The 26,317-nt window shown below is 37.9% G+C and overlaps 1 protein-coding gene and 2 pseudogenes across 6 annotated transcripts in view; 1 reads left to right on the forward strand and 2 right to left on the reverse strand.

Annotated features, from left to right (window-relative positions):
- Positions 1–26,317, reverse strand: part of BMS1 (BMS1 ribosome biogenesis factor) — a 108,346-nt gene that overhangs the window by 76,534 nt on the left and 5,495 nt on the right. For 4 of the 6 annotated variants that reach the window (XR_012783995.1, XM_075546785.1, XM_075546784.1 and 1 more), the window contains 12 exons: positions 26,034–26,243; positions 24,853–25,043; positions 22,271–22,350; positions 19,588–19,776; positions 18,786–18,928; positions 17,770–17,891; positions 17,282–17,475; positions 9,753–9,892; positions 5,024–5,748; positions 4,665–4,766; positions 3,687–3,838; positions 2,450–2,531 (listed from right to left, as the gene is read on the reverse strand). Coding sequence is in view for 5 of the 6 variants with exons in the window: in XM_075546785.1 (XP_075402900.1) it covers positions 2,450–2,531; positions 3,687–3,838; positions 4,665–4,766; positions 5,024–5,748; positions 9,753–9,892; positions 17,282–17,475; positions 17,770–17,891; positions 18,786–18,928; positions 19,588–19,776; positions 22,271–22,350; positions 24,853–25,043; positions 26,034–26,209 (2,296 nt within the window). In the remaining variant the exon portion in view is untranslated. The remainder of the gene's footprint in view (positions 1–2,449; positions 2,532–3,686; positions 3,839–4,664; positions 4,767–5,023; positions 5,749–9,752; positions 9,893–17,281; positions 17,476–17,769; positions 17,892–18,785; positions 18,929–19,587; positions 19,777–22,270; positions 22,351–24,852; positions 25,044–26,033; positions 26,244–26,317) is intronic. The other 2 variants (XM_075546782.1, XM_075546786.1) reach the window with 1 other exon arrangement.
- LOC142444359 (actin-related protein 10 pseudogene) lies at positions 14,802–16,783 on the reverse strand (annotated as a pseudogene).
- Positions 20,972–21,551, forward strand: LOC142447109 (midkine pseudogene; annotated as a pseudogene).

Below are 26,317 nucleotides of genomic sequence, written 5' to 3' on the forward strand. Positions count from 1 at the left end.
GAGGACTGTGGACTACCAACAGCGCAAGACATATTATCCCCTAACTGAAGTCCCCTAACAGGGGACTAATGGGGACCCACGACAGGGACAGTATGGGAATAAGTATAACAGATCAGCAATTGGGAGTATAGCTCAGCCATAGAGCCCCTGAGGAGCCCCAAGAATGGATTTCAGGCTAGGAGGGGCAGCCCCCGGATCTCCCTTAGGACCAGCACAAAGACCTGGACCTATGTTTTCTCCTTTTTTCTCTTGTCTATTTTCCCTTTTCTTTCTTCAACCATAGGCTTATTGCTCAGACTAGGACATGGATGGGTTGCCTAATTATATGGGTTGGACCATGGGAGGGAAGTCCGGTGAGATGGCAATGGGTCTAATGGCCCCAGAAGGTAAAGGGGGAAGAAGGAGGTAGGGAGAAGGGTGTGGTGAGTGAACAACTAGGAAAGCGGATCCAGCATTTAAGAGAGGATAGAGATCCTGTGAGTATTAAAGCAATACCAAGCTAGTGGAGAGGAAGCACTAAGAGGGGGAAGAAGGGAGAAAGTAACGGCGGCACAGGAGGAAGCAAAAAGGAAACAGAGGCAAGCTGTAGAAAGCAAAGGCATAGATAGGGAGATTAACAGAGGTGTCCACTTATGTAAATACATTAACCCATAACCATAGTGGTACTGAACTATGTACACATATTTATAAGACAATACACTGAAGCTCCAGAGGGGCCTTAGGCCTTGGCTCAAACCTTCCCTCAATACAAGAACACTTTGTTTTAACAAATTGGCATTCTGTGATGCTCACACTCCCCCACCCCCCCACCCCTGACCCCTGCCTACACAATTGCTGAAGACAAAATGGGTACATAAGCAGATATGGTGAAGACAGAGGATGGTGCCCGGCTATTAAAAGATATAGTGTCTGGGGTCTTACTGTCTTAAAGTTAAACAAGCGGCCACCCAACAGTCAAGCAACAAGTCCACATGGAAGAAGCACACCAGCCAGTGCGATTATGAGGTGTCGTTCAGACCAGGAAATGGGCACTAGAAGACTCACAACAAACAGTAAACAAACAAACAAACAAAAATGCATTGGTGATCATGGAGGGGGATTGGAGTGGAGACTCAAAGCCCATCTATGGGCAATGGAACTTCCCCCAACAGAGGGGTAGCAGGGAGGGGATGCATCAATCAGGGTGCAGTAGAGCACTAATGGGTCATGGAATATACCTCTGATTCCTTGAGGCTTTCTCACCCCCTGCTGTCATGACCCCATTGCTGCTTCCCAATCTAGACTAGACGGGAACATGTACATAGGTATAGGCAAGAGATAAAACTCACAACACGTCGAACCCAGGAACAGGAATGGGAATAGAGATACCAAAAGGTAGAGGTAAAGAGGGTGAAGAGGTGGAGAGAGGGGCACCAATCGCAATGAATGGCAACAGCCACACATTCCCATCCAGGGGGAAAAACAACAGAAACCAGAGGGGAAGGGAGACTGCGGTCAGTATGAGCTTTGAAAATATTTAACAATCTACTATCAAGGGGTCACAAGGGAGAGGGGCGGGGAGGAAGAAGGGGAGAGAAAAAAGAGGAGCTGATCTCAAGGGCTCAATGGAAAGTAAATGTCTAGAAAAGAATGATGGAATATATGTACAAATATGTTGGATAAAATTGATGCATGGATTTTAACAAGCGTTGTAAGAGTTCCCAATAAAATGATTATTTTAAAAATACCATTTCTGCTCAAACAAAAATAGTATCACACATTTAATACTGGCTAGACCATATTCTTCCACAATCTCAGTAATTCTACATTTGAATGTTACATTGCAATATTAAACTTTTTTGCTTGAATAACCTGTGCTGCTCTTATTTTTAGTTTGAAATTATAACAAATGCATTATAAAAGTTACAGAAAGTTTTTTACTTGCTAGAAAAATCAAAATCTAGTAAGTTAGCTGATTAAAAAGAAGTGAAAATAAAACCACAACTGAAAGGAGAAACAAGAGGTTGTCTTCATTAAAGACTTCCCTAATAACTCCCCAAATCATGAGTAATGTCTTTGAGTTCTGTGTGACTATTGCAAAAATTCTCTGCCAACAAAGAAGCAAAATCCCCTGGGTTGGTGTGAGAATTAGGAAAAAAGTAGGAAGGTGGAGGCACGTCTATGCACCTCAGAGGAACCAGCCTAGAGCTCCTCATCTTAATTCACCATCCTTTTGTGAAGTTAGAGGAAGTCAGATGCTGCAACCACTGCCCTGTCAGGTTTACAGTGGTTCAAACCCAATTAGAGGTGCCTTGGAAGACAAGTCTAGTGATCTGCTTACAAAAGGCCACAATCTTGAAAAACAGGGTGTTGTCATAATTCAGAAGTAACTCGATGGCAATTTTAAGATACTTTAAAAATAAAACAATGTATTGAGAAGTTAGTTAGAAGAATGCAGCTCTTTACTTACCATCTTCTGCTAAGATCTTAGCAGCATCTTTATCCTCTTCCCACTTCCCAGTCACGAAGCAATCTCTGATACTGCTCATAACCTTACACAGAAAAGTCAGCCCTTAGATAGCGTGCTCCAATCACTCAACGAAACTACTGATATTAAGAAGCTTGTAGTAAGTTGTAACTTGCCTTTAAATACTTTTATGAATAGTGGGAACCACAAATACAATTTTAACTTTGAGAGAGATATATGTAAAAAATCACAATTATTGTGGGAAAAACCATTTGATAAAAGGATTATTAATCATAGACCTAGTAACTAAACAAATATTTACTGCTTCAACTGATTTCAAAGTTCATTAATATCTGAACACCAATGCAGTTAGACAGCAATTTAAAAAGTTAATCCAAATTTATCAGTTGTTTGAAATGTAATTCCTAGGACTACTAATAAAATATTCTATTCTGACAAACACAAATGTCCTATCTGAGCACATTACAATGAAAAGAACATTGGTACACACATTTATTTAATTGATGATGGCTATACCACCTATCTATGTAATAAAACCTCAAATACAAATTTCCATCTCAGAGTCTGTTTCCAGGGGAACCTAAGACTTAGTCATTCATTCCGAAGCCCATAAAAAGTACATCTTTCATAGAAATCTTCACATAGGCCCTGATTCACTACACGTTTTTTATATATAACTTCACTCAGAGTGGCCTTAAAAGCTAACGTGATTACAACAAATCCCAAAGTGTTATTTATTCATGACTCCCATCACTTCCTAAATGTTTACTGAACACCTATTCTATGCCCAGAGAATATACTGAATGGCAAATTATAAGTACATTTAAAAAATTTTATAATTGTGCTCTCTAGTCTCATTTGCCATTAAAGGCCTTAATTACCACAGCTGCCATACTGGACAGCTTAGGTGTTATTAGTTCATTTTCATCGTGACAGAAAGTTCTACTGATGATGCTCAAACAATTTATAGGAAGGATAGGGATATAATTCACTAAATCCAGAGCAAGAAAAACTCTAATGTTGGATCTTTGAGTAATATATAAAACAAGTTTGGGGGAAAGGGAAGAAAAGACTCCACTATCTGAGCAAGCTCCCTTATCTCAGGTAAACAACACTGAAATTTGATACAGATTTAAAAGTATTAATTATTATTTAAATCATTTAAAAAGTATAAAATCCACAGGCCTTCTATAAATCAAAACATACTATTTAGCCGTACCTCCTCCAAATCCCAATGGTGGGGTGATTCCACAAAAAATTTAGAGCAGTCCAAAGAGTCACCCTTGTGCTTACACTCTCTGTCAGGATGGCTAACATGAAACAAGCCTCCAAGTTCTCTGAAGTCACCATTATCTTCATTATCTTCTGTCACTAAAGAGACCATCATGATGAAAAGAGAGAAAAAAACCAAAAAACTATAATCCTCCAAAATTCATTAAGTAGTTAGGCCAATGTTGGGGTTTGTGGTAGCTATGATGGTGGTTCCAACCAAGTCAAGCAGAAAGAGTCACAAAGCCAGGAAGCTGCTGTTCAACATCTCTAGAGTACTCTTACCTTCCTGAAAAGCAGCAGCAGAGAATTCACTTAGAGTGAGAATTTTGGAAGGAAGGAGAGGAAGATATTTAGAAGAACACCTTCAAATCATTAGTTTCTCTTAAATGGTTTAAGTGCTTAAGTTATAAGTATTTTAGCAAAATCTGACTAAAACTGGCAAAGAACTAGATCACATGTGCGTAAGTCCATACTAACTGTGTGATCTGATGCTTCTAGCCCACATATGCTCTCAAAGTGGGAACCACGTTATATTTTCTATTACACACGCATGCTCTTTCCAAAGAAGCTATCACCAAGTTCAATAAAATATAAAATCAAAGAATAAGGGCATCTTATTTTTATAAGGAAAAAAAACAAACATTTAATAGGCTTTTTTATGGCACTAAATTCTACGATAAAATTCCCACGAAGAATTTTATGTAGGAGATATTATGAAACATAATCAGTGTGCTACCAGAAGTTTTATAGCATTAAACTGCTTCATATAACTGATTTTTGGTGTTTATGAACTAATTACTTTTAAATCTGTCAAATATAAAATGTGACAGGAATAACTTGTGCTATCCAAATTTTCGGACCAATTTATTTTTCTCAGAAAATAATGTAAGAAATTTCTTTCAAGCTCTGAACCACAGTTCTTTACCTGTCCCATAAATAAACTTTTGAAGGTTTGGAGTTGCTTGTTGCTGTCTCAGAAAGGCTTCAGCTGCCTTCCTAGAAAGATCTTCCTTCCACTTTAGAGTACCTAAAGGACCAATGCCAACATCCCAGTTAATATATATATTATCCCCAATAAACCTATATATATATATATATATATATATATTTATTTATTTATTCCCCCCTCCAATCAAAATTACTGTTCATCTACCTTTTTATGAGACACAATATTTGAAAAGTTAACACAATCTCTGGAACAACACATCTCAAATAGAGAGACATATTTATATCAATGTCCTCAGTACCAAGTTTATAAAAGAAACCAATTCAATTTAAGCATACCTGACGTTTCTGTGGGAGAGTTAATCTCTTCCTTGTATTCTTCCTCTTTGAATAAATATTCTACCTCACTGGTCTCATCAATTAAGTTCTCTGGCCCAAGTTTCTGACCACTGCCCTTTTGAGAAGGCTTTATAAGTTTTTTCCCAATAAAATCTTCATCCTCTGTACCTCCTTCCTTTAAATTGAGAAAAGAGTTTTCTTCAGATTCATCTTCAGATGCAAATGCCTCTTCAGCTGTGTAATGACCTGAATCTGAAGTGGTGAAGAATGCTTTTTTCAACATCAAAGATTTCTCTGGATTTAAATGGTCACTCAAGCCATTAGCTCCTAATAGTCCTGATTTACTACTTTCTCCAACAGCTTTTGATTCTACATCACTCTCTGTTTCCATAGTGGTGTATGCCTCTTCACTACTTTCACTGCTTTCCTCTTCATCCTCAGAGCTCCTATGAAGGTCATCATCACTATCAGCAAATGCTGGCAAATCTACTGCAATGTCTTCTTCCACTTCCTCAAGTTTCTGCCGCTTGATAACTTTAACAGTCTCTCTGTCAGTTATTTCATCCTCCTCCCCCTCCTCCTGTGTTTCATCACATTCAGACATTTCTTCATCATCTTCATCATCACTTTCACTAGACTCTTCATCTTTATCTTCAAAAATGGCTTTACGCCGCACACGGCCAGTTTTCAAATCCATTTGCTTTTCCTCTTTTGGCATACCAAATCTGTATTATACCAAGAAAACGCAAAATAATTTAATTTATAAAAGTCATCTCCAATGACATGTACATGCAAATATATATATATATATATATGGATGGGGAAATAGATCTGTGTCTATATTTATAGGTTTATTATTAAGGTGGTGGAAGGACCTTGGGCCTCTACTCAAGCACTCCCTCAGTGCATGAATACTTTCTTTTATTAAATTTGCACTCTGCGATGCTCACCCTCCCGACACAACTGCTGAAGCCAAAGCGGGTGAACAAGTAAATGTGGTGAAGAAAGCTGATGGTGTCCAGCTATCAAAAGAGATAGTGTCTGGGGTCTTAAAGGTTTGAAGATAAACAAGCGGCTATCTAGCTCAGAAGCAACAAAGCCCACATGGAAGAACACACCAGCCTGTGTGATCGCGTGGTCCCGAAGGTATCAGTTATCAGGCATCAAATAACAAAAAATCATATCACTGGCTGCACACCTCCATGATACGATCGATGAAGACAAAGCGGGCGCATAAGCAAATGTTGTTAAGAAAGGTGATGGTGCCCGGCTATCAAAAGAGATAGTGTCTGGGGTCTTATAGGCTTAAAGGTAAACAAGCAACCATCTAGCTCAGAAGCAACAAAGCCCACATGTAAGAAGTACACCAGCCTGCATGATCATGAGGTGCTGAAGGGATCAGTTATCAGGCATCAAAGACCAAAAAAATCGTATCATTGTGTGGTCATCTCTCTGATATGATCACGAAAGACAAATGGGTGCATAAGCAAATGTGGCAAAGAAAGCTGATGGTGCCCAGCTATCAAAAGATATAGCATCTGGGATCTTAAAGGCTTGAAGGTGAACAAGCGCCATCTAGCTGAGAAGCAATAAAGCCCACATGGAAGAAACACACCAGCCTGTGCGATCACGAGATGCCAAAGAGACCAGGTATAAGGCATCATGCAAAAAAAAAGAATATATACACCATAGTGAATGAAGGGGAAAGTAAAGAGTGGAGACCCAAGGCCCATTTGTCGGCCACTTGAGATCCCCTCATAGAGGGGTTTAGGAGAGGAGATGGGTCAGTCAGGGTGCGAGGTAGTACCGATGAAGTACAGAGCTTTCCCCCAGATCCTGGATGCTCCCTCCCCCCAACTACCATGATCCAAATTCTACCTTGCAGGACGGGATAGGGCAGAGGTTGTACACTGGTGCATATGGGAGCTGGAGGCACAGGGAATCCAGGGTGGATGATACCTTCAGGACCAGGGGTGTGAGGGGCGATGCTGAGAGAGTGGAGGGTGAGTGGGTTGGAAAGGGGGAACTGATTACAAGGGTCTACATGTGACCTCCTCCCTGGGAGATGGATGGCAGAGAAGTGGGGGAAGGGAGACACCGGATAGGGCAAGATATGACAAAATAACAATCTACAAATTATAAAGGGCTCGTGAGGGAGCGGGGAGCGGGGAGGGAGAGGGAAAAAAAATAGGAACTGATGCAAAGGGCTTAAGTGGAGCGCAAATGCTTTGAAAATGATTAGGGCAAAAAATGTACAGAGGTGCTTTATACAATTGATGCACATATATGTGTGGATTGTGATGAGTTGTATGAGCCCCTAATAAAATGTAAAAAAAAAAGGTCATCTCAACCAGGATAAGATACTATGATAAGCAACAAAGATGCTAAAAATTGTGATGAAATAAAAAATTATATGCATGAAACTATTTAAGAGTGTATATTAAAATAAGTAATTAAAGAAATACTGACAGTTGAACCAAAATTTTATAGTGATATTTTTCTAGTTTTATTGGCATATAATGCACAAATCACACAATTCAATGGTTCGATCATTTTAACAAGAGTTGTACAACCATCACCATTAACCCTAATTTTGTGTTGGTAAATTAGAATACATTAGAAACAAAGTGGTAAAAGACTAATTAGAAAAAGAATTGAAAGGGGGGAAAAGAAAATTTCCCTTGTATCATGACTATTAACCACACTGTGAAAAAAGTATCAATTACACAAAGTTAACTAGGGGAGCACTTAATAATGAAAGTACTGTATACACTCGAGTAGTAGCTGACCTGAATATAAGCTAAGGCACCTAATTTTACCACAAACAACTGGGAAAACTTACTGACTTGAGTATAAACCTAGGGTGGGAAATATAGCAGCTACTGGTAAATTTCAAAATAAAAATAGATACCAATAAAATTACATTAATTGAGACATCAGTAGGTTAAACGTTTTTGAATATTTCAAAGAAAAATAGTAAACTAGTTCGGTAAGTGGAAAAAGGGGTCAACAAAAACAATATGGTATCAACAATAACTATACACGCTATGTACTCAATGTGCTCCATTACTACATATGCTGCCTTACCACATATACACAACCCAGCGTATGTATTATGAACCCTAACACAGGTTGCTCTAGGCAAGCATAAACAACACAAGGTCCAGATAGGGGTTAATACGAGAATAAAAATAAAATATAGCAGACTAAGTACTGTAAATAAACATACTATATATCCAACACCAGAGATATACCAGTAGTTGTATTCAGCAAAGCTTGGGTCGAGCCACGGGGGTGTGACCAAGGACAGGTTAAGACTGTAAAGGCTACGGCATTGGTCACAAGTCTAGAGAAGAGCGGGAGAAGAAGAGCAACAGTATCCGACATTCATCTAACAAGGATGCAGTGTGACCAAAGTACCAGCACACAGAAGCAGGTAGGTTCTTGCCCAGTATGGCACAGACTAACACAGAGGCTGTCGGCATGCAGGAGAAAAGAAGAGCGGTGATATCAGCAGGCATTGGACCACCCACAGAGGCTGCAGGCACCCGCAGATGAGGGAGAGACTGGAAAACACTGTCACTGCATCAGAGAATAGGTAAGTGGAACCCTCACTTGAATATAAGCCGAGGTGGGCTTTATCAACATAAAAAACATGCTGAAAGGCTCGGCTTATACACGAGTATATACGGTACATAATTCCAAACACAGAAAATAATCATGGTAACCTTTCAGTGAACACATTTTATTTGCCCCAGATTTAAGTTACATAACTAATTTTATGATCACTGTTATTTCATCACTATGGCACTTAGAGATACTTGAAAATTGAGATTTATGGTTTGATTTTCCCAAATGAATGTATCTTTTCCTCTTAACTAACACACTATACTACTTGCTAGGTAGGGTGAGAGTAAATGACAGTCCTCAAATTTTCCTTCATGTTTGTATGCAGGCAATCCCCAGGGTTACAAATGTCCAACTTTTGGATAAATCATACTTGCTCTTTAAAGTTATCTAATTTTGTGCTCAGTTTAAAACAATTAAGCCCTCTTACTCAACCCCTGTCCATAACAAATCCTTTATTCCCATTTACCTACAAATTAGACACATTGACACACTTAGAAATAGATCTTATTTACAGCTATAGGTTAACTATTTATAAAAATTACATGCTATATAATCATAATTACTGTTGAGATTAGTTTTATTGGAAGTTACATATCAATACAATCAAATCAATGTTTAACAAATATCCACTACACACAATCGATATAAATGTTCAACCAAGACTGAAAAACAATTCATGTAAGCCATATATAGTGGAAACTGACCCATACATGATACTATTATAACACAATCTAAAGGAACTTTTTAGAGACACAATACATGGCTTCTGGACAGACATGTAAATAAGTTCAGAACTGTCTTGTTCTAGCATTTTGACCACCAAAATATCCAATGGTTTCAGGTTTCCTAAGAAACAAAAAGCAACCTATAGAAAGGCTTTTTATTTCCTAAGTACTATTATGCATCTATTCAAAATGAACTTTGCATCTTATTTCGAGAAAATATTTCTATATATTTTTGCCTACATGGAAAGAATTCTAATAAGCACGCACATTTAAAAAACAAGAATAAATGCCTGTTATGCAGCAGAATTATATAGGAGACAGAATCTTCTGTTAACATTATTTTTAAATTAAAAAAATGTTTTAAGTAGACTTACTGTTGATTATCTATATCTTCTGACCCTAATGGCTTGGAATCAGAAAATAGTGTCACTCTACTTGAAGCCATTTTGGCATCGATAGTGGAATGAGTGGAAATAAGACTCTGGACCAGTTCATGAGGAGGCTTCACTTCATCCTATCAAAAGAGTAAAAATGAGGAAAGTACAAAGGATTCTGATAGATTCAAACTAGTTTCGATCAGTTTCTAAAAAATCTTAAACCTAATTTTGAGAATCTTTCTTATTGCCTCATGAAGAACATAAAATTGTCATTGATACCTACCTTCATCAAATCATTTCCAAGTTCATAAACAAAATAAATTGGTAGCCGCAATACTTAGCTAAGCATGTTTTTGGTTCTATACTATAGAAAAAGTATCACCCAAATAAAATTATGTACCTTTCAAGTACAAATTTTTTGATATGCCCAAACTATTTAAATGTATGATATGAAAATTATGTCAATAAACTATTTTTGAAATTACATCGAGGAAGTCAAAGAAATCAAAACTGGAACTTTTTGTTTAGTTTTTTATGTTTGCTAACCTTTGGTAGAAATTTTTCACTTCATAGAACCTATAATATAGAATGACTCCCCAGGAATGAGCATAAACGTGATCACTGGAGCACTCTCCACACTAGGGGGAACCCTAGAGTAAACTCCACGGACCTTTACAAGTAGTTCTGTAAATCTGGTTTACCTATAAAATGATGTACTACAACCATCAAAAAGGTTAAAGTAATTCTCCTTAGTCAAAGGATAAGGAAAAATAATCATCCAACTGAAAAGAAAAATCTAAAACTGTATTTATAGATTACAAGATCCTACACATTAAAATAAAATAAAAACAAATAATCTAAAAAGCTTCTAGATTGGCAGAAAGTTACAGGATTCAATGTCAACAAACAAAAATCAGGTTTCTATGCATCAGAGAGCTGAAAAGGAGAGTAAGAAAGAAACTCCACATACAACTACAAGAGAATAAACTTTCTAGGCATAAATCACTCAAGGATATAAAAGACTTATACAATGAAAATTATAAACACTGCTAAGAGAGACTACACCACCCAACTACTTTCAATTTTATTGCAACTCATTGCAACCTTATAGAACAGAGTAGAACTGCTCCCTGTGGTTTCAAAGACTTAGTCTCTGTGGTAGCAGACAATCTCATCTTTCTCCCATTGGGAGGCTAGTGGGTTTGAAATGACAACTCTGTAATTATCCATGATCACATCAGGGCTAAACGACAGTAAAGATGGCCTAAATGGACAAAGATTCCATGTTCATAAGTTAGAAGACTTAATAGATTCAAGATGTCAATACTATCAAAGTGGCCTATAGATACAACATAATGTCAATAAAAACTACAACAGCATTCTTTACAGAAACAGGAAAATTAATTCTCCATTTTATATAGAAAGATAAGAAGTCCAAAACAGATAAAGCATAATGACTTCAAAACATACTACACAGCTGTAGTGATCAAAATAGCCTGGAACTGGTTTAATGACAGACACATTGACAAATAGAATAGAAATGAATACCCAAACATTTATGGTAAACCGATTTCCCATGTGAGTGCCAAATCCACTCAGAAAGAAGGCAGTCTCTGCAACAAAATGCATCTCTACATTAAGAATATGAAGATCTACACTTCACATTAGTTCAAAATATGGGCCTATATGACATATATGTTTGCATAAAAGCATAAGGTCACTATGCTTCATAAATGACTCAATGGCAGTGAGTTTGGTTTTTATATGACTATAAGGAACCCTGATGGCACTCCTAAGTAAGTTGACCTCAAGTTCAGTGGTTCAAACCTATCAGCTGCTCAAAGGAGTAAAGATGAGACTATCTTTTCTTATAAAAGTACATAGCCTCAAGAATCCTACTCAGGGTCACTATGAGTTGGACTGACTTGATGATAGTAGGTTTATTTGCTTTGTTGTTTTACATGACTGTATGTTCATATATATATATATATATATAGTCACATACATAATAAAGCAGACAAAGGGCCTAGTTATGGATACTTCTTAGACATAATCAAGTTCCTCCTGGATTTAGACTCTGGATTTGAAGGATCAGGACTATGATCAATTGGCATAATACAGTTCATTATGTTAAGTTCAATATCCTAGTTTGATGAGTAGTGCCACGGTTCTTAAAATCTTATGAGCAGTCATCAAAGATACAACTATTGGTCTTTACCTATCCAAACTAAGAGAAAGGAGAAAAATCAAAGACTCAAAAAAAATTGGCAGTTTACATACATTTTGGCCTGGCAACAGAACTAGATGGTACTAGTTTACCATTACTGAATGTTCATATCAGAAAAATGTGTAACAGAACCTCAATTTCTTTAAAAAAAATTACTGGACTGGTTGAGACTTGAGGGCTTAATCTGAGGTTATTGCACTATGTACATTTCAAATTTTAAAGCAACATCAACCCAAGGTCACTCAAAAAAAAAATACCCATCATCATAAAGTACTGTGCTTCTTTAAAAATCAACTATATGGGCTGGCCCCACCACAAGACACATAACCATATGCTGCGGGGGACAACACTGGAGACACAGGGCAGGAATTGTGTATAATCTGACCCCATCATGCTGGAGTGAAACATTCATGGCATACAACATAGCAGCAAAGGGAGCAAACTGATGAAATCCCTGGGAATACTAAAAGTAGACTTTGGAGACAGAGTGTGGCACCCCATCAGACTAGATTGGAAAACACTCCTAAAGACCAATAAAGAGACCTTGAACTATTTACAGGCCTTTCCATTTTGTGTAAGTGGCTTTCTTTTTGTTGTTGTTATTGTTTTGTTGGTCTTGACTTCCTTTGTTGTTTCATCTGGCTTTGCAGGGTTTTTGCGCTTATTAATGTCTCTGCATATCTATCTAGATAAGATAGGCTGTCAAGCTGATTCTAATTCAGAGGAGCTCCATGGAACAGCGTAGACCTGTCCTAGTTTTTTCTAGGTTATAATTTCACAAAAACAAAGTTATTTCTCCCATGGAACAGCTGAGCTTATCTGAGCTATCTAACTAGCTTATTTAGCTATCTTATTATTATCTAATTAGCTTACTTAGCTAGTAAGAGTACTTAACCATTCTGACACTAGATTCCCTCTCATATACATAGATATCTAGATCAATTGATAGATCAAGAGAGACAAGATTCCTGACACAAGAGGTTTCTGTTTAACTATGAATCTAAAGTTTGGCGGTTCACATTCATACCTATTCATCAGCACCACTGAAGAAAGGCCTGGTGAATTGATTCCATAGAGATTGTTAATGTGTACCATCAAGTTGCCTCAAACTCATAAGCATTCTATAGGTCAAAGTAAAACTATCCCATAGTATTTTCCAGGCTATACTCTTAACTAATTGTCATCCTATAGGAAATAAAACCCTTCACAACTGGACTACTCAACTTCATGATAAACAGAAAATATTAACATTTTCAAGGACTGCATTTTACTTAGGTTCACAATCAAAGCTCATATAAGTCAAAAAATCAAATCAAATGACTTATTGTATTGGGTAAACTCGCTACCAAAAACCTTCAAACTGAAAAGGCAAATATGTCATTTTGAAGACCAGGGTACACCTGATCCACACAGTATCTTCAATCACCTCATATACATGCAAAAGCTGGACAATGAACAAGGAAGGCCAAAAAAGAATTCACACATTTGAATTATGGTGATAGCAAAGAATGACAACACCAGGGACTGCCAGGACCAGTCAGAAGAACTTGCTCCCTAGAAGCAAAAACAGCAGACTTGTCTCATGTACTTTGGACATGCTATCAATACAGATCAGTTTCTTGAAGACAGCATGCTTGATAAAGTAAAGGGTAATTGAAATAGAAGATAAACTGACACAATGATTGGAATAATTGTGAGAAATGTCACAAGCAATGTTTCCTTGTTATATACACATAGGATTGCAATGAAACAGATTCCATGGTTATGAGTTTCATTTAGACTTTTAATAGTCTTTATGGAAGCAGATTGCTGTCTTTTGTCCCATAGAGCAGCTGTCAAGTCCCAATACCAACCTTTTAGTTAGTAGTAAAATGCTTAACCATTAGGCAAGCAGAGCTCCTTCTGTTAAAATTAACGTGTTCAAAAAGAACTACTGCCATGGAGTTGACCTATAGGACAGTGGAAAGTTCCATAATTCCAAGGCTGTACAACTTCACAGACGCAGGATACCACACCTTTCTTCCACAGAGCAGCTGTTGGGCTTAAAACTGTCATCTATTAGATCACAGCCAAACCCTTTAGCCACTATGCCACAAGGGTTCCTCTCAGTAATACTACAGCAATGAAAACCCTATGGAGCAGTTCAATAAATACACTGGGCTCCCATGAGTCAGAATCTACTCAACAGCAATGTGTTTGAATTTTGGTATTAATAAGGTATCTTGGGGAGGGGGGGGGTGCGGAAGAAAGCATCCTGGGCTAGCAGTGAGATCTGTTCCCAAGTAAATCTCTCTCCTCCTTTTTTTAATTGGTAATGGTAACATTATTTATTCTTTAAATAATTCCTAAATACCATAATACCCAAGAGAAAGGAACAATTTTACTCTTTTTGAAAAGTGAACTATGATGTATGTATATGTATGGATGGTGATAAGAGTTGTATGAGTCCCTAATAAAATGTAAAAAAAGAAAAGAGGAGAAAAAAATGATTAGGGCAAAGACTGTACAGATGTGCTTTATACAATTGATGTATGTATATGTATGAACTGTGATAAGAATTGTATGAGCCCCAATAAATTGTTTAAAAAAAAGTGAACTATGTAACAAGCTTGCCAAATTATACTATTTTACTATAATTTATTGATATATAGTAAAATCTCATAAGCATCAGCTTTCATTGTACTACTGCATGAGAAACAATGTCAAAAGAATTTTAATGCAGAAGAACAGAAAAAGCATCTCTACAAAAGCTGCTTATAACAAAACATTTTATATACTTCATAAAATTTTAAAAACTGAATATTTGAAATAAAGCAAAGTTAAATTTTAGTCAAGTTTTTCTCAATGGCATATGCTCTGTTCATCTGAGGTGGATGGGTTTTGCCAGCATCAAACATCATTTCCAAAGGTGGTTATTGAGAAAAGCCAACCTGGTATATGACCTGTCTGATAATAATATTCTTTTGTGATGGAATATGGCTTCCAAGTATTTCTTGCAGTCCTCCAAAACATATCTCCTCTCAATCAGGCCACACAGTCTTTGCTGTAGAATCTGAAATATCTTGCTGCCAAGTGCTTTTGTATATTTTGGTTTTTCCACAAATATCTTATTTCTGCAAGCAATCTGCAGAGAAATCTTGGTAACCTAGATGTGACACTAATGATGACCAAGTTCTCTGCTAGCTGCTTCAGAGATTTGCATACGTTGAGTCCAGTATTAAAGTGGCAAATTACTTTTCTTCATTATCTTGTTCAAAAAGAATTTCCACAACCGAATCCCTGACTGATCCAAGGACATATAAAATCTCATCTAATGTGTAATCAACATCCGGGGTTGGTGTGGGGCGCACTCAGTTTTCCTATCAATGTTACTGGTAAATTTTGTTGCTTGGGTATTTAGACCATGTTTCAGATCAATTACAAAGCAAGTATCAACTTTAATGTCCTCTAGGACACCTTCTGGAGTAGTGCCCATCCCTGAGGGAAGGCTCTGTTCTTTAGCAACACTTGTGTAAACAGTACATTGTTCTAACAGTTAAACTTCCAATTCCTTGTGAAGAGCTTTTCCTCCTAGGGTAAGTGCTCCCAACCAATTCAATACTGGGATTCCTCCATAGATAGGAGCATCAGGCTATCCCTGTATCCATAATCCAGGACCATAGCAGAGTTAATCCTAAAAGTCAGAAGAGGCAAAAAATGGCTTGGAGCAAGTAAGACAGATGGAACCTCAAAACATTTGAAGAGAACACAAGTGAGTGTCTTTCTGAAGTGGGAGCAATGTAACACTGACCTGATAACCATAACCTGGCAGTCCCTGAGACTCACCAACAGATGTCTGAAAGACAGGATGTGGATAAATTCCGTCCAGTAGGAATATCATTCTTCTGTACTGACATAGGCTTAGGCAGACCGGCTTTTTATTTTATTAGAATTATACATTTTAGACTAGAGTCTTCAGCAAATTCACACTTGGTAAAAAGCTTCTCCCAGATCCATCACGACTGCCATTTTCTCTCCACTGCACCCGAGGCCCTCATACAGTGGTATGGTAGTAAAGAGTTGAATGAGAAGAAAAGCACAGGCCTGGGGGCTTAGCAGCCAGGGCTCTGTGGGGCGAGTCTGCAGCTTGGCATGCAGGCAGCGAACTTAAGTATATCTTTAAGTTGCATTTGTAGGGAAGTTGTTAATGCATTAGATCCTGTCCTTACCAACTCAACAGCACAGGTTTAGGGTTTTTGTGTGTTTTGTTTTCTTAGTGCAAAAGATTCTAAGTCTTGGACGATTTAGAAGCTGCACATGCAAGAAATGATTATTTTGTTTTCTCTCCAAAACCAATCTATGTTTTTAGCTCTTTTGTCTTGTCTATTTTTGTCTACTTCTATATACAGAGTCCATAGGCGACACTGTTAAACACTGTACAACAATTTATTTACAGGCAATACAGGGTACGATATGATTTTTACAAAACATATACTTAATATCTGTGCACTCAAAGCCCTTGGTTAATCACACATTTTAAGAATAGCTGCCATCAAGTTGATTCCAACTCTTGGCTATGCCACGTGTTTCAGAGTAAAAGTGCACTTCGAAGTGTCTTCAGGCCTATGTCCTTTCTGAAGCAGATCAACAGGCTTTTATTCTGAAGTATTTTTTATTAGGTTTGAACTATCTTCTAGAAATGTTCCAGAATAAAGGCCTAAGGTTCCTTAGCTGGACCCAACTCTCTACCCCTCATGGGTAAACTTCGTTTTCAGCTTCATTCTCAGAGGTAAAATGGTGACTAACCTATGGACACATACATGTAACCCAGGCAGCCTCTCTTGGCTTTAAGTTCCCTAAGACCCCAGTCCAAGAAACAAGGGCACACCTAAGTCCTCTACTGTTTGATATAAAACCCACAAGATCAGTATCATTGGACACTGTATTGCCTATGAAATTGTACAATGCTTAACATTGCCACCCAGGGACTCTGTATATAGAAGCAAAGAAAGAAAGATAGACCAAAAAAGAAAAACACCAAAGAGAGCTAAAAACATTGATAGAAACTGCTCAGAGTCTCAGTGTGAGATGAAGCATCATGTTTGTGCTTAACAGGAGAGAAGCGCAGAGGATGTGACTTACTTTCTGCTTAGTTATGTTTTTTGTTTTTTAAATATTCCCCTTATTCAAGTATTATGCTTCACACAATAAACATAAAGATGAAAAGTTTCAATAAGTTTAAAAGCAGAATACTACTTTCTATCATAAATAATGGATTAAAGAATGATAGAGTTCAGATCAAAGTTTTCCCCCATCTTACCGGTTCCTGAAAAACATGGCTGCCACCAAGATCAACATAGACCGCATCTTTGTCATACAACACACCACCAACACCTGAGAAAGGTGCATAAATCAATTTCTCTTTCTCAGTTAAACAGCGCTTCTTTTGCTGTTCAGGAAGGGCACAGGGGTCTTGAAGAAAACTGATATTACTCACAGCAAAATCCCCTAAACCTGAAAGACAGAACACACAAAATGGGCTACAGTTAACAAGTAAAACTGTTGGTGAGTGTCTCAAAGTCCAACATGACATCTGAACTACACCATCATCAAATCAGAGGGGATTTGTCAACTCAGCATCTTTGCTGACAGATACACAGATGGGTTACAATTTTTTTGTTTTGTTTTGGGGGAGGGGAGATTTACATTTTATACCTCCAAAAGGAAGGCTCCATTTTGGCCATTTCTCAATTTTTCATGAAGCTACCCCCAAAGTTGTAAAAGCATAGTAATTTTACAAAAGGATACCTGGTATGTGAATTTGGCTTTTATTTTTCAAGTGTGCTCCTCGTAAATAACCATAAAGAGACACCTTTCGGTCACACTTGATATTTGTTCGAGTATCTTCTGGATTTGTCAAATCTTCCATTCTGGAAGAAAATTTTTAAACAATAATAAATGTCAAAAACTCATTGTATCTTCCCAATATGTCAACGTCTCATTACGCTCACTCATTTGTAAGCATTTAGAGAAAACATAGAAGCAAGTTCAGTTTACTGAAGGAAAACGAACAGGTACATGTCTCTGCTTCCTCTTATGATGTATATGACATGCAACCCTTACATAAGATCCTAGAAACAGAAAATTACTTCCACCAGGAACCAGGGTATAGAACATATCCCAGAAAAACCATTATGGAAAGAAGGAAGGTTTGATCTTCTATTTGAGATTTTAAAGTATAACTTGGATTTCTGAATAGAGAAGGGGTAATTTTCAGGATGAAAACAAAGTGAGTAAAAGTCTGAAGGAAGGAAAATGCAAGACACATGTAAGTTGAAAAGGCAAGATGGCACCAGATCCTACAGCCTTTTAAACATTTCAAAATTCTCACAAAAACATTTCATACTCATTCTTAAATGGACTGTTGGTTCAAAAAAAATTAGATATTTTCTCTCCCCACTAATAAAATAAGCAAAAAATAAACTCCATAACTCTTTCTAAATTTTTTTCCTATTTGCACGACTCATGTTTTATTTTAATAAATCATTTTATTGCGAGCTCTTACAGCCTAAAACAATCCATACATCAATGCTTCAAGTGCATTGGTAGAAATGTTGCCATCATTATTTCCAAAATTTTTTCTTTCTACTTGAGCCATTGATTTCAGCTCCCGTTTTCCCTTCTCTCCTCCACCATCCCACCCTTGTGAAACCTTGATAATTTATAAGTTTTTTATTTTCATATTTTATACCATCCACTGTTTCTATAGTTTTTAGCTTTACATTATACAGTCCAAGAAAAAATAGCTCACAATTCACTTTTACCTGTCTGCCAGGATATAAGGGTGAGAAGTTTGCCATGTGAGAGGCCTAAACTTCATAACTGTAATAAAACGGCCCAAATTGTGAATTTCTTGATTTTGATATTCTCCATGTACCATTCCAGAAAGATAAAATAGTTTGGCACCCTAAATATTAAAAAAAAAAAGTTAAATTTCAATTATTGTCAATATTTCACCAAAAGAGACTCCAAATCAGAAACAATTCTGAATAGGGGAGATTTATAGTAAAACACTTGTCTCAATTCTTCCAGAACCCAGAGGGCTTTTTTCAAAACTCATTCTGTTAGGATGAATTAGGGACAGAATTTCAAGTTAAGTTTTATGATTAATCACCTATGTTGTTTGGGCAAAGGCATCTGTCTGGAGTGATGCAGAGAAGGGCAGTGAGACTCCTGTGCACAAAAAGAATTCTGTGATCAACTAGCCACATTATAGTCTCTATACTTTCTATACCTAGGAGAAACTGTCCCACTACACTAAGAGAAAGACACTGCCTGCTGCTGGTGGAACATACACACATGTTAGACGTACCAAAAGACATGGAATAGACTGTTTCAAGGAAAATTCAAGGATACTTAAAAGACTCATGAAAAAATCCCACATTATTGTTTAATTGTACTTTCCCATTAACATTCTGAAGCACCCTTATATTCCAGGGCCTAGACAGAGATATAAAGGAAACTTAGGAGTGAATCCTGTACAGATATTTGTTAGTCTACCCTTCAAATTAAATCTATTTGAAAAAGCTTACTGTATTAGTGTTTAAAAAGGATTTCTCTTCCTACCGGGTAAACTTCTGTCCAGAATCTGTGTTTTAATCGCTTCTTTGTCTTCTTCAGTTGCTTATTATATTTGAAGGCATCTAAGTGGGTAAGAACTCCCATAATTTTGGGAAAGCCATGTACTTGGCAGATATTTAGAAATTCAAATGTCTCCATTTCAAAACCAAAGCTGGCATCTATAAGCATCAGAACCTAAAAACAAAACAACTTCTCAAGGAAGCTATCAAAATAGACCATGTAGTTTCATAAACAGTTTCATTGTAACACAATCATATTATTTACATATTATTTATGGCTGTTTCTGCACTACAAATACAAAGTTAATTAGTTGTACTAGAAAGCATAGAGTCTGGAAATCCTTTCTTTACTAGCTGACTATAGAAAAAGCTGTTGACTTCTTCTGAAAAAGCTGCCCTATACACATATTCTTTCCTTTTTTTCAACAATATTTTACATTCTGCATCATTGGCTAAATTAATGATACTGTCAGTAGAATTATATGCTCCATGGTGATAAATTGTAATGTTCCTGAATGGATGATACTAAGTTCTCTAAAGTGGACCAGGGACATATGTAGACCATAGGTACATGAATGGATTTTGGGCTCGTACTTAATTGTAATCCTAATCTAAGTACAATTAATGATCTAAAAACTCAATATACTTGCCCCCATGAAGAGATCAATAAGGAACTGTGCTATGGCAAAATTCCATGGTACCTAGCGTCTGTGGTCTTAACAGATTTGTCAAGCAGCTATGGAACTGGCAGCTAAGTCCACCGAAGAAGCACACTAGCCTGTATGATCCAAGGATTATAAATAATTAAATCCAAAACTGAGTAGGAACCAGTATCACCATTATATACTCATACATAAGCCAAGTTTTTCGCATTTTTTTATCGCAGTTTTTGTGGTAAAATTAGGTGTCTCAGCTGATATTCAGTTTGTCTTATACTTGAGTATATACGGTAGCTTAAATTCTGAGCCCACAATTTGTAGGCTATGGATGATAGTGACAGCCCAAAAACCATTTGCAGGGTCCCCAAGTGGATTAAACCTTCAATGAATCTCCTTTGACAACTGGCAAGGGACGTGAATATCCTTGTTACTGACAGTGTGCATTGGGAAGTATTCATGCAGATAGGGTTAGGTTAAAATATAACACTATCATTTGTTCTCTCTCCCTTTTGACCTATTGAAAACTATTTCAGCTAACAGTCCAATGGTTAACTTGGGGATCCTTGTTGGGTAGTTATCTAAGTTAAATTTGTAGAATTATGCGTACAGCGTCTTGTAAGGGTTCAAGAAATGGTATTTAACATTTGCACACAGATATATTTTAATAAACTTTAATTAGCTTTGTTCATTAAAAGTTTTCTGTTGAGACCGGTTCTGGAGACAAAAGGGGCCGCAGCGGCCGGAGCAGGACGGGCCGGAGTCGGGAGGGAGCTAAGCATCGCGGACAGCGAGCGAGATGCAGCACCGAGCCTTCCTCCTCCTCGCCCTCCTGGCGCTCACTTCCGCGGCGGCCAAAAAGAAAGACAAGGTGAAGAAGGGCGGCCCGGGCAGCCCGTGCGCCAAGTGGGCCTGGGGGCCCTGCACCGCCAGCAGCAAGGACTACTGCATGGGTTTCCGTGAGAGCACCTGCGGGACCCAGACCCAGCGTATCCGGTGCAGAGTACCCTGCAACTGGAAGGAGTTTGGAGCCAACTGTAAGTACAAGTTTGAGAACTGGGGGGTGTGCGATGGGGGCACAGGCACCAAGGCCCGCCAGGGCACCCTGAAGAAGGCGCGGTATAATGCCCAGTGCCAGGACACCATCCTCGTGATGAAGCCTTGCACCCCGAAGACCAAAGCCAAGGCCAAAGCCAAAGCCAAGAAGGGGAAGGGCTAGAGGCCAGGTCTGGATGCCCGCGCCCCCTGGCCTGCCCCTTCAGAGATGTCACCCACCAGTGCCTTCGTCTCACTCGTTAGCCCTTCAGAGATGTCACCTACCAGTGCCTTCTTCTCACTCGTTAGCTTTATCAAACACACCGGCCTCTCCCCTGCCCCCCACACTCTCCACCCCACCCCCCCACACACTCCAAGTGGAGAGGGACTAGGGTTGGTTTCTGGAACGCTCCAGTCCTCCCAAACGGATTTCCACTCGTGCACGCTCCCCACAACCTTTTGTACTTCCCCACATGGCGCCATTACTAAGAAGCAAATAAACCGTTTTCCGTCCCCCCAAAAAAAAAGTTTTCTCTTATATTATGATGTAACTGTTGAGCAAACCACATGAAGTGAACAGTTTCTATATGTACAATTTAGTAACAATTACATTCTTGGAGCTGTATAACCACTCCTTCATCTCTTACTTGTTTTTCTCTCAACATAAACTTACTGTCCCCTAAGGTTCCTATCTTATCTTTTGAGTTGTTATTGTCAATTTGATCTCACAGAGTTCTTAAAAGAAAATAATGCTCAAGGCTAACCTAACTTACTAGTTAAACTAAACTATTATTTGGTTTCCATCTTTAGGTTTTACAATATATTCTTTTATCATCACCACAAATTCAGATATATTCACTGTATTCCTGTTAATACTGCTTTAATAATCATAAACTCTTTTGCCCTTCAATATGGTACAAATGAAGTATTACATCGGCAGTCTCCATTAGAGACCAAAAACTGCCTCTATGGACTTACCAAATCTGCGACTTTGGCCAGATCAATCATCATGTTAATGTCACATCCACATTCAACAATGGTAAGTCTGCGTTTTTTACCTGTAAACAAATATATATATATATATAATAATTTTAAAAGATCTATCCATTGATACTAGTGATTATTTTTTTAAAATAGTATTGTTCTTGTTAATTTTGCCATCAAGCTGACTCCAACTTATGGCAACCCATGTGTGCCCAGTATAATTGTTCTACAGGGTTTTCTGCTTTTGGAAGCAGATCAGCAGGCATGTCTTCTGAGGTTTTTCTCAGCAGCTTTGCGCTTTCCAGATAGTAGTCAAAAGTTTGTATCACTCAGGGATCCCCAATGCATTTATAGGGGCAAGCCCCATGTTTGTTTTTATAGAAAAAGTTACAAAAATGGAATAAATTCTGTCTTGGCTTTCTTGCTATAAACAAAAAACACCTCACTGCCATAATGTCTATTTCAATTAATAGGGACCCTATAGGATAAGATATTTTCCTTTGAGTTTCTGAGGCTGTAAAACTTAATTATGACAGAAAGTCTTCTTTCTCCTATAGATCAGCTTAGTAAGATTTGAACTGTTGACTCGTGATTAGCAGTCTAAAGTCTCACTCACTATGCCACCAAGGTTCAAATGAATAAAATTCTGGCTGGAAAGAACAAGCTTCCAGACTGTGAAGCATATGTCCAATAGTAATAATATCTGTATTATGTTGCCACTATCGTAAAAATCCCCCAAACTAATGAAATAGAATGGATTGTTTCTAAGTTAAGGTAAAAAATTAAAAAAAAAAAAAAGGCTAAGAAGATGAAGACTGCCTTAAAGACCTCAACAATTCCTTCTCACTTCCCGAAGAATGTGCCTTCATTAAGCAAACATATATGCTTAACACATAGCAGGTTCTTTGTTGTTGTTAGATGCCATCAAACCAGCTCCAACCATAGAGGTGGTATGGATTATAGAACATTGCCAGATCTTCTACCATCCTCAAGACCACTCTTTCATTGACTTGGGTTGTACTTCTTCCAAGGCTGACCTGTTCATTTGGCTGGCAATACAAGGCATATTTAATATTTTTTACCAACACAATTCAAGTACATGAATTCCACTTTGATCTTCCCTTTTCACTGCCCAGCTTCCACATACATATGAGGCAAATGAAAAGACCACAGCTTGGGCCAAGTACACTTGAGGCAACCAAGAACATTTTTGCTTTTTAAAACTTTAAAGATCCTGTATATGCTACTGTAGAAGTCAAGTTTTTCAGCACATTTTTGAATCACTTCTTCGGAAGAGCTCAGAGTCCAGTGCATTATCCATTGCGCCAGAGCCCAGCGACTGCAGCACATTTTTTTATGCTGTTTTTGTGGCAAAATTAGGTGTCTCAGTTGATATTTGGGTCAGCTTATACTCGAGTATATATGAAATCTTTATAGCACATTTGCGCAATGTAACATGTGCTTGATTTCTTCAATGCTGCTTCCAAGGATGTTAATTATTGATCCAAGTAGAAGAAAAGCTATGACCATTTAAATTTCCTCACCATTTATCACGGCACCATTTACTGAACCAGTTGTGAGGATTTGGGGTTTCATTATGCTCAGATGTAATCCTTATTGAAGGGTTTGCCCTTCATCAGTTATTGCATCAACTCTTCTTCATTTTCATCATGCAAGATTGTGCTATCTGCTTATCACAATTTCCTCCATTTCCGACTACCACGTTTTTCCTCATAGTACAGCCTTTCAGATTATTTGTTCAGTACAGACTGAATAAATAAAAAGGATATACATCTACCACACCTTTTCCAATTTTGGACCACACAGTTAACATCTTGTTCTGTTCAAATGACTGCATCCTAATCCATGTACAGGTTCTGCATGAGCATATTTAGTGTCCTGGGACTCCCATTCTTCATATTATCCATAATGTTTAGCATAAATAGTCAATGAAACAGTGGCAAACATGTTTCTCATATTCTCTGCTTTGAATAAGATTGGTGTGATATCAGCAATGACACCTCTCCCTTGTTCCACATTCTTTTCTAAATCTACTTCTGAAAATCAGCCAATGTAAAACCAATGCATCACAACTAAACTGATCATGGGGATCGCACAGGGTCAGGCAACATTTCATTCCATCGTGAAAGGAGTCACCATGAACCATAGCCAGTGGCACTCAATGGTAACTAAGATTGACTACATGATTACTGCCAGTACCCTATTTTTCTACAAACAGTTCTGTAAAAGTTTACTCAAACTCTCACTGCTACTGAGTCGATAGTCTATACCAACTCATAACAACTCTATAGGGCAGGGTAGAACTGCCCGAGGGCTCCCGAGGCTGTAACTCTTACTGGAAGTAGAAAGCCCATCTTTCTACTGCAGAGCAGCTGGTGGTTTCAAACTGCTGACCTTGTGGATCATAGCACAATGCATAACCACTCTGTCACCAGGCCAGGTGATATAACACAACATTACTACCTTAATATTTTCTAGTCAAGAAAAACAACAGACCTACATGGTCCCCAGGAAAAATCACCTGCTATGATAGCTCTGTGGTTTCCCACTCCTACCTGACACAAATGTGACTGGACCTCTGATCTCAGTCAGCTTCTGCCTGGTGAAGTTCCGAATGAGGCACTGTATCAACGTGCTCTTCCCAACTTTTGGAGGCCCCATCACCACCACTACTATTGGTGGGGGCTCTAGCGGAGTTCTATCAACCACCGGAATGTGATGTTTTCTTGTCTTCAAATCCTGAGTTCTGTTTGGGGGTGGGATGGGAGAGAACAGATAAATTTGCCTTCAAAATATAAAGGACATCAACTATTTTAAATAGAGCAAAGCACACAATACATGGTGATAAGTAACTTGCTATTTCTTAACTTCTGGTGCCAATCCAAGCAGTAGTGATCTAACAAGATGACTTCAACCAGTAAAGAAGGTTGAAAAACATGAACACCTTAATTAACTTTTACATCGATAGCAATATGTTTAAAAAGAAAACAAAAGGCCGACACCGAGATTGCATAACTTAAGAGGAGAGGCTATGAAGATAAATGTGGTTCTTCTAATTACTGATTGGGGTCTCCAACTCTCTCAGCTGCTGAATGGAAGGTTAGAGATTTGAGTCCAGTCAAAGGTTCCTAAAAAGGCTTGTCATCTTCCAAAAGCATAAGCCCTATGTAGGACAGTTCGACTCCAACACGCATAACAAAAATCTTATGTGACAGCAACTTTTTTCTTTTTCATACATGAGTGAAGATGTTACTTTCTGAGCCTCTGTATAAAAAGAGGACAATAATTCCTACACTCTCAAGGTTGTTTGGAGGATTTAATTCAATAATGTTTAAAGAACACTGCTTGCCATATACTAAGGACTTATTAAGTAAACTTGCTTAATAATACATAATTGTATGAAATCTATCTAGAAAAAAACAAGCACATATATTACTAGAGAAGTTGTAAATTTTAAGAGGAAATTCTAAAAGAAAAAATGTTAAAGCTTTTCTCTTGAGCAAAACAAACAAACAAAATAATCCACAATAAAGCTGGAGGCCAGGTCACTTCTGTAGAATAGGCTCTGAACCATTTGTAAATGGGATACAACACCCATCTCTACATCCTCTGGAACTGGACCAGGCAACTTCTAATTCCACTCTCAAACGAACTCATGAATACACAGGTCATCCGTAAGAGGCTTCTACTGTTTAAAATGAATGAATGAGAACCACCTGACTAAAGATTAATGTACCTGTGAAAGGATCGAGCCATCCGCAAAGCAGACTGAACGGCAAAAGCTTTGGGGTTTCTCTTTTGGGCATCTTCTTCATCTCCAAGTTGAAGATCCTGAAAATGTCTTTTTTTCTTCTTCTCAGCTTTGGGTCCACTGTTTTTCTTTCTATGCTTCTTCTGATCCTTAGCTTCCATAATAGTTTTTTATAACTCACAAAAAATGAACCTACTTCAAATGAGTGAGAGAAAAAAAAAAGCAGGATTTAACAATCTAGTCAACACAAAGGAAAAACAATCTTCTTT

Source organism: Tenrec ecaudatus, chromosome 4 (assembly GCF_050624435.1).
Source record: "Tenrec ecaudatus isolate mTenEca1 chromosome 4, mTenEca1.hap1, whole genome shotgun sequence".
Classification (NCBI taxonomy): Eukaryota; Metazoa; Chordata; class Mammalia; order Afrosoricida; family Tenrecidae; genus Tenrec; species Tenrec ecaudatus.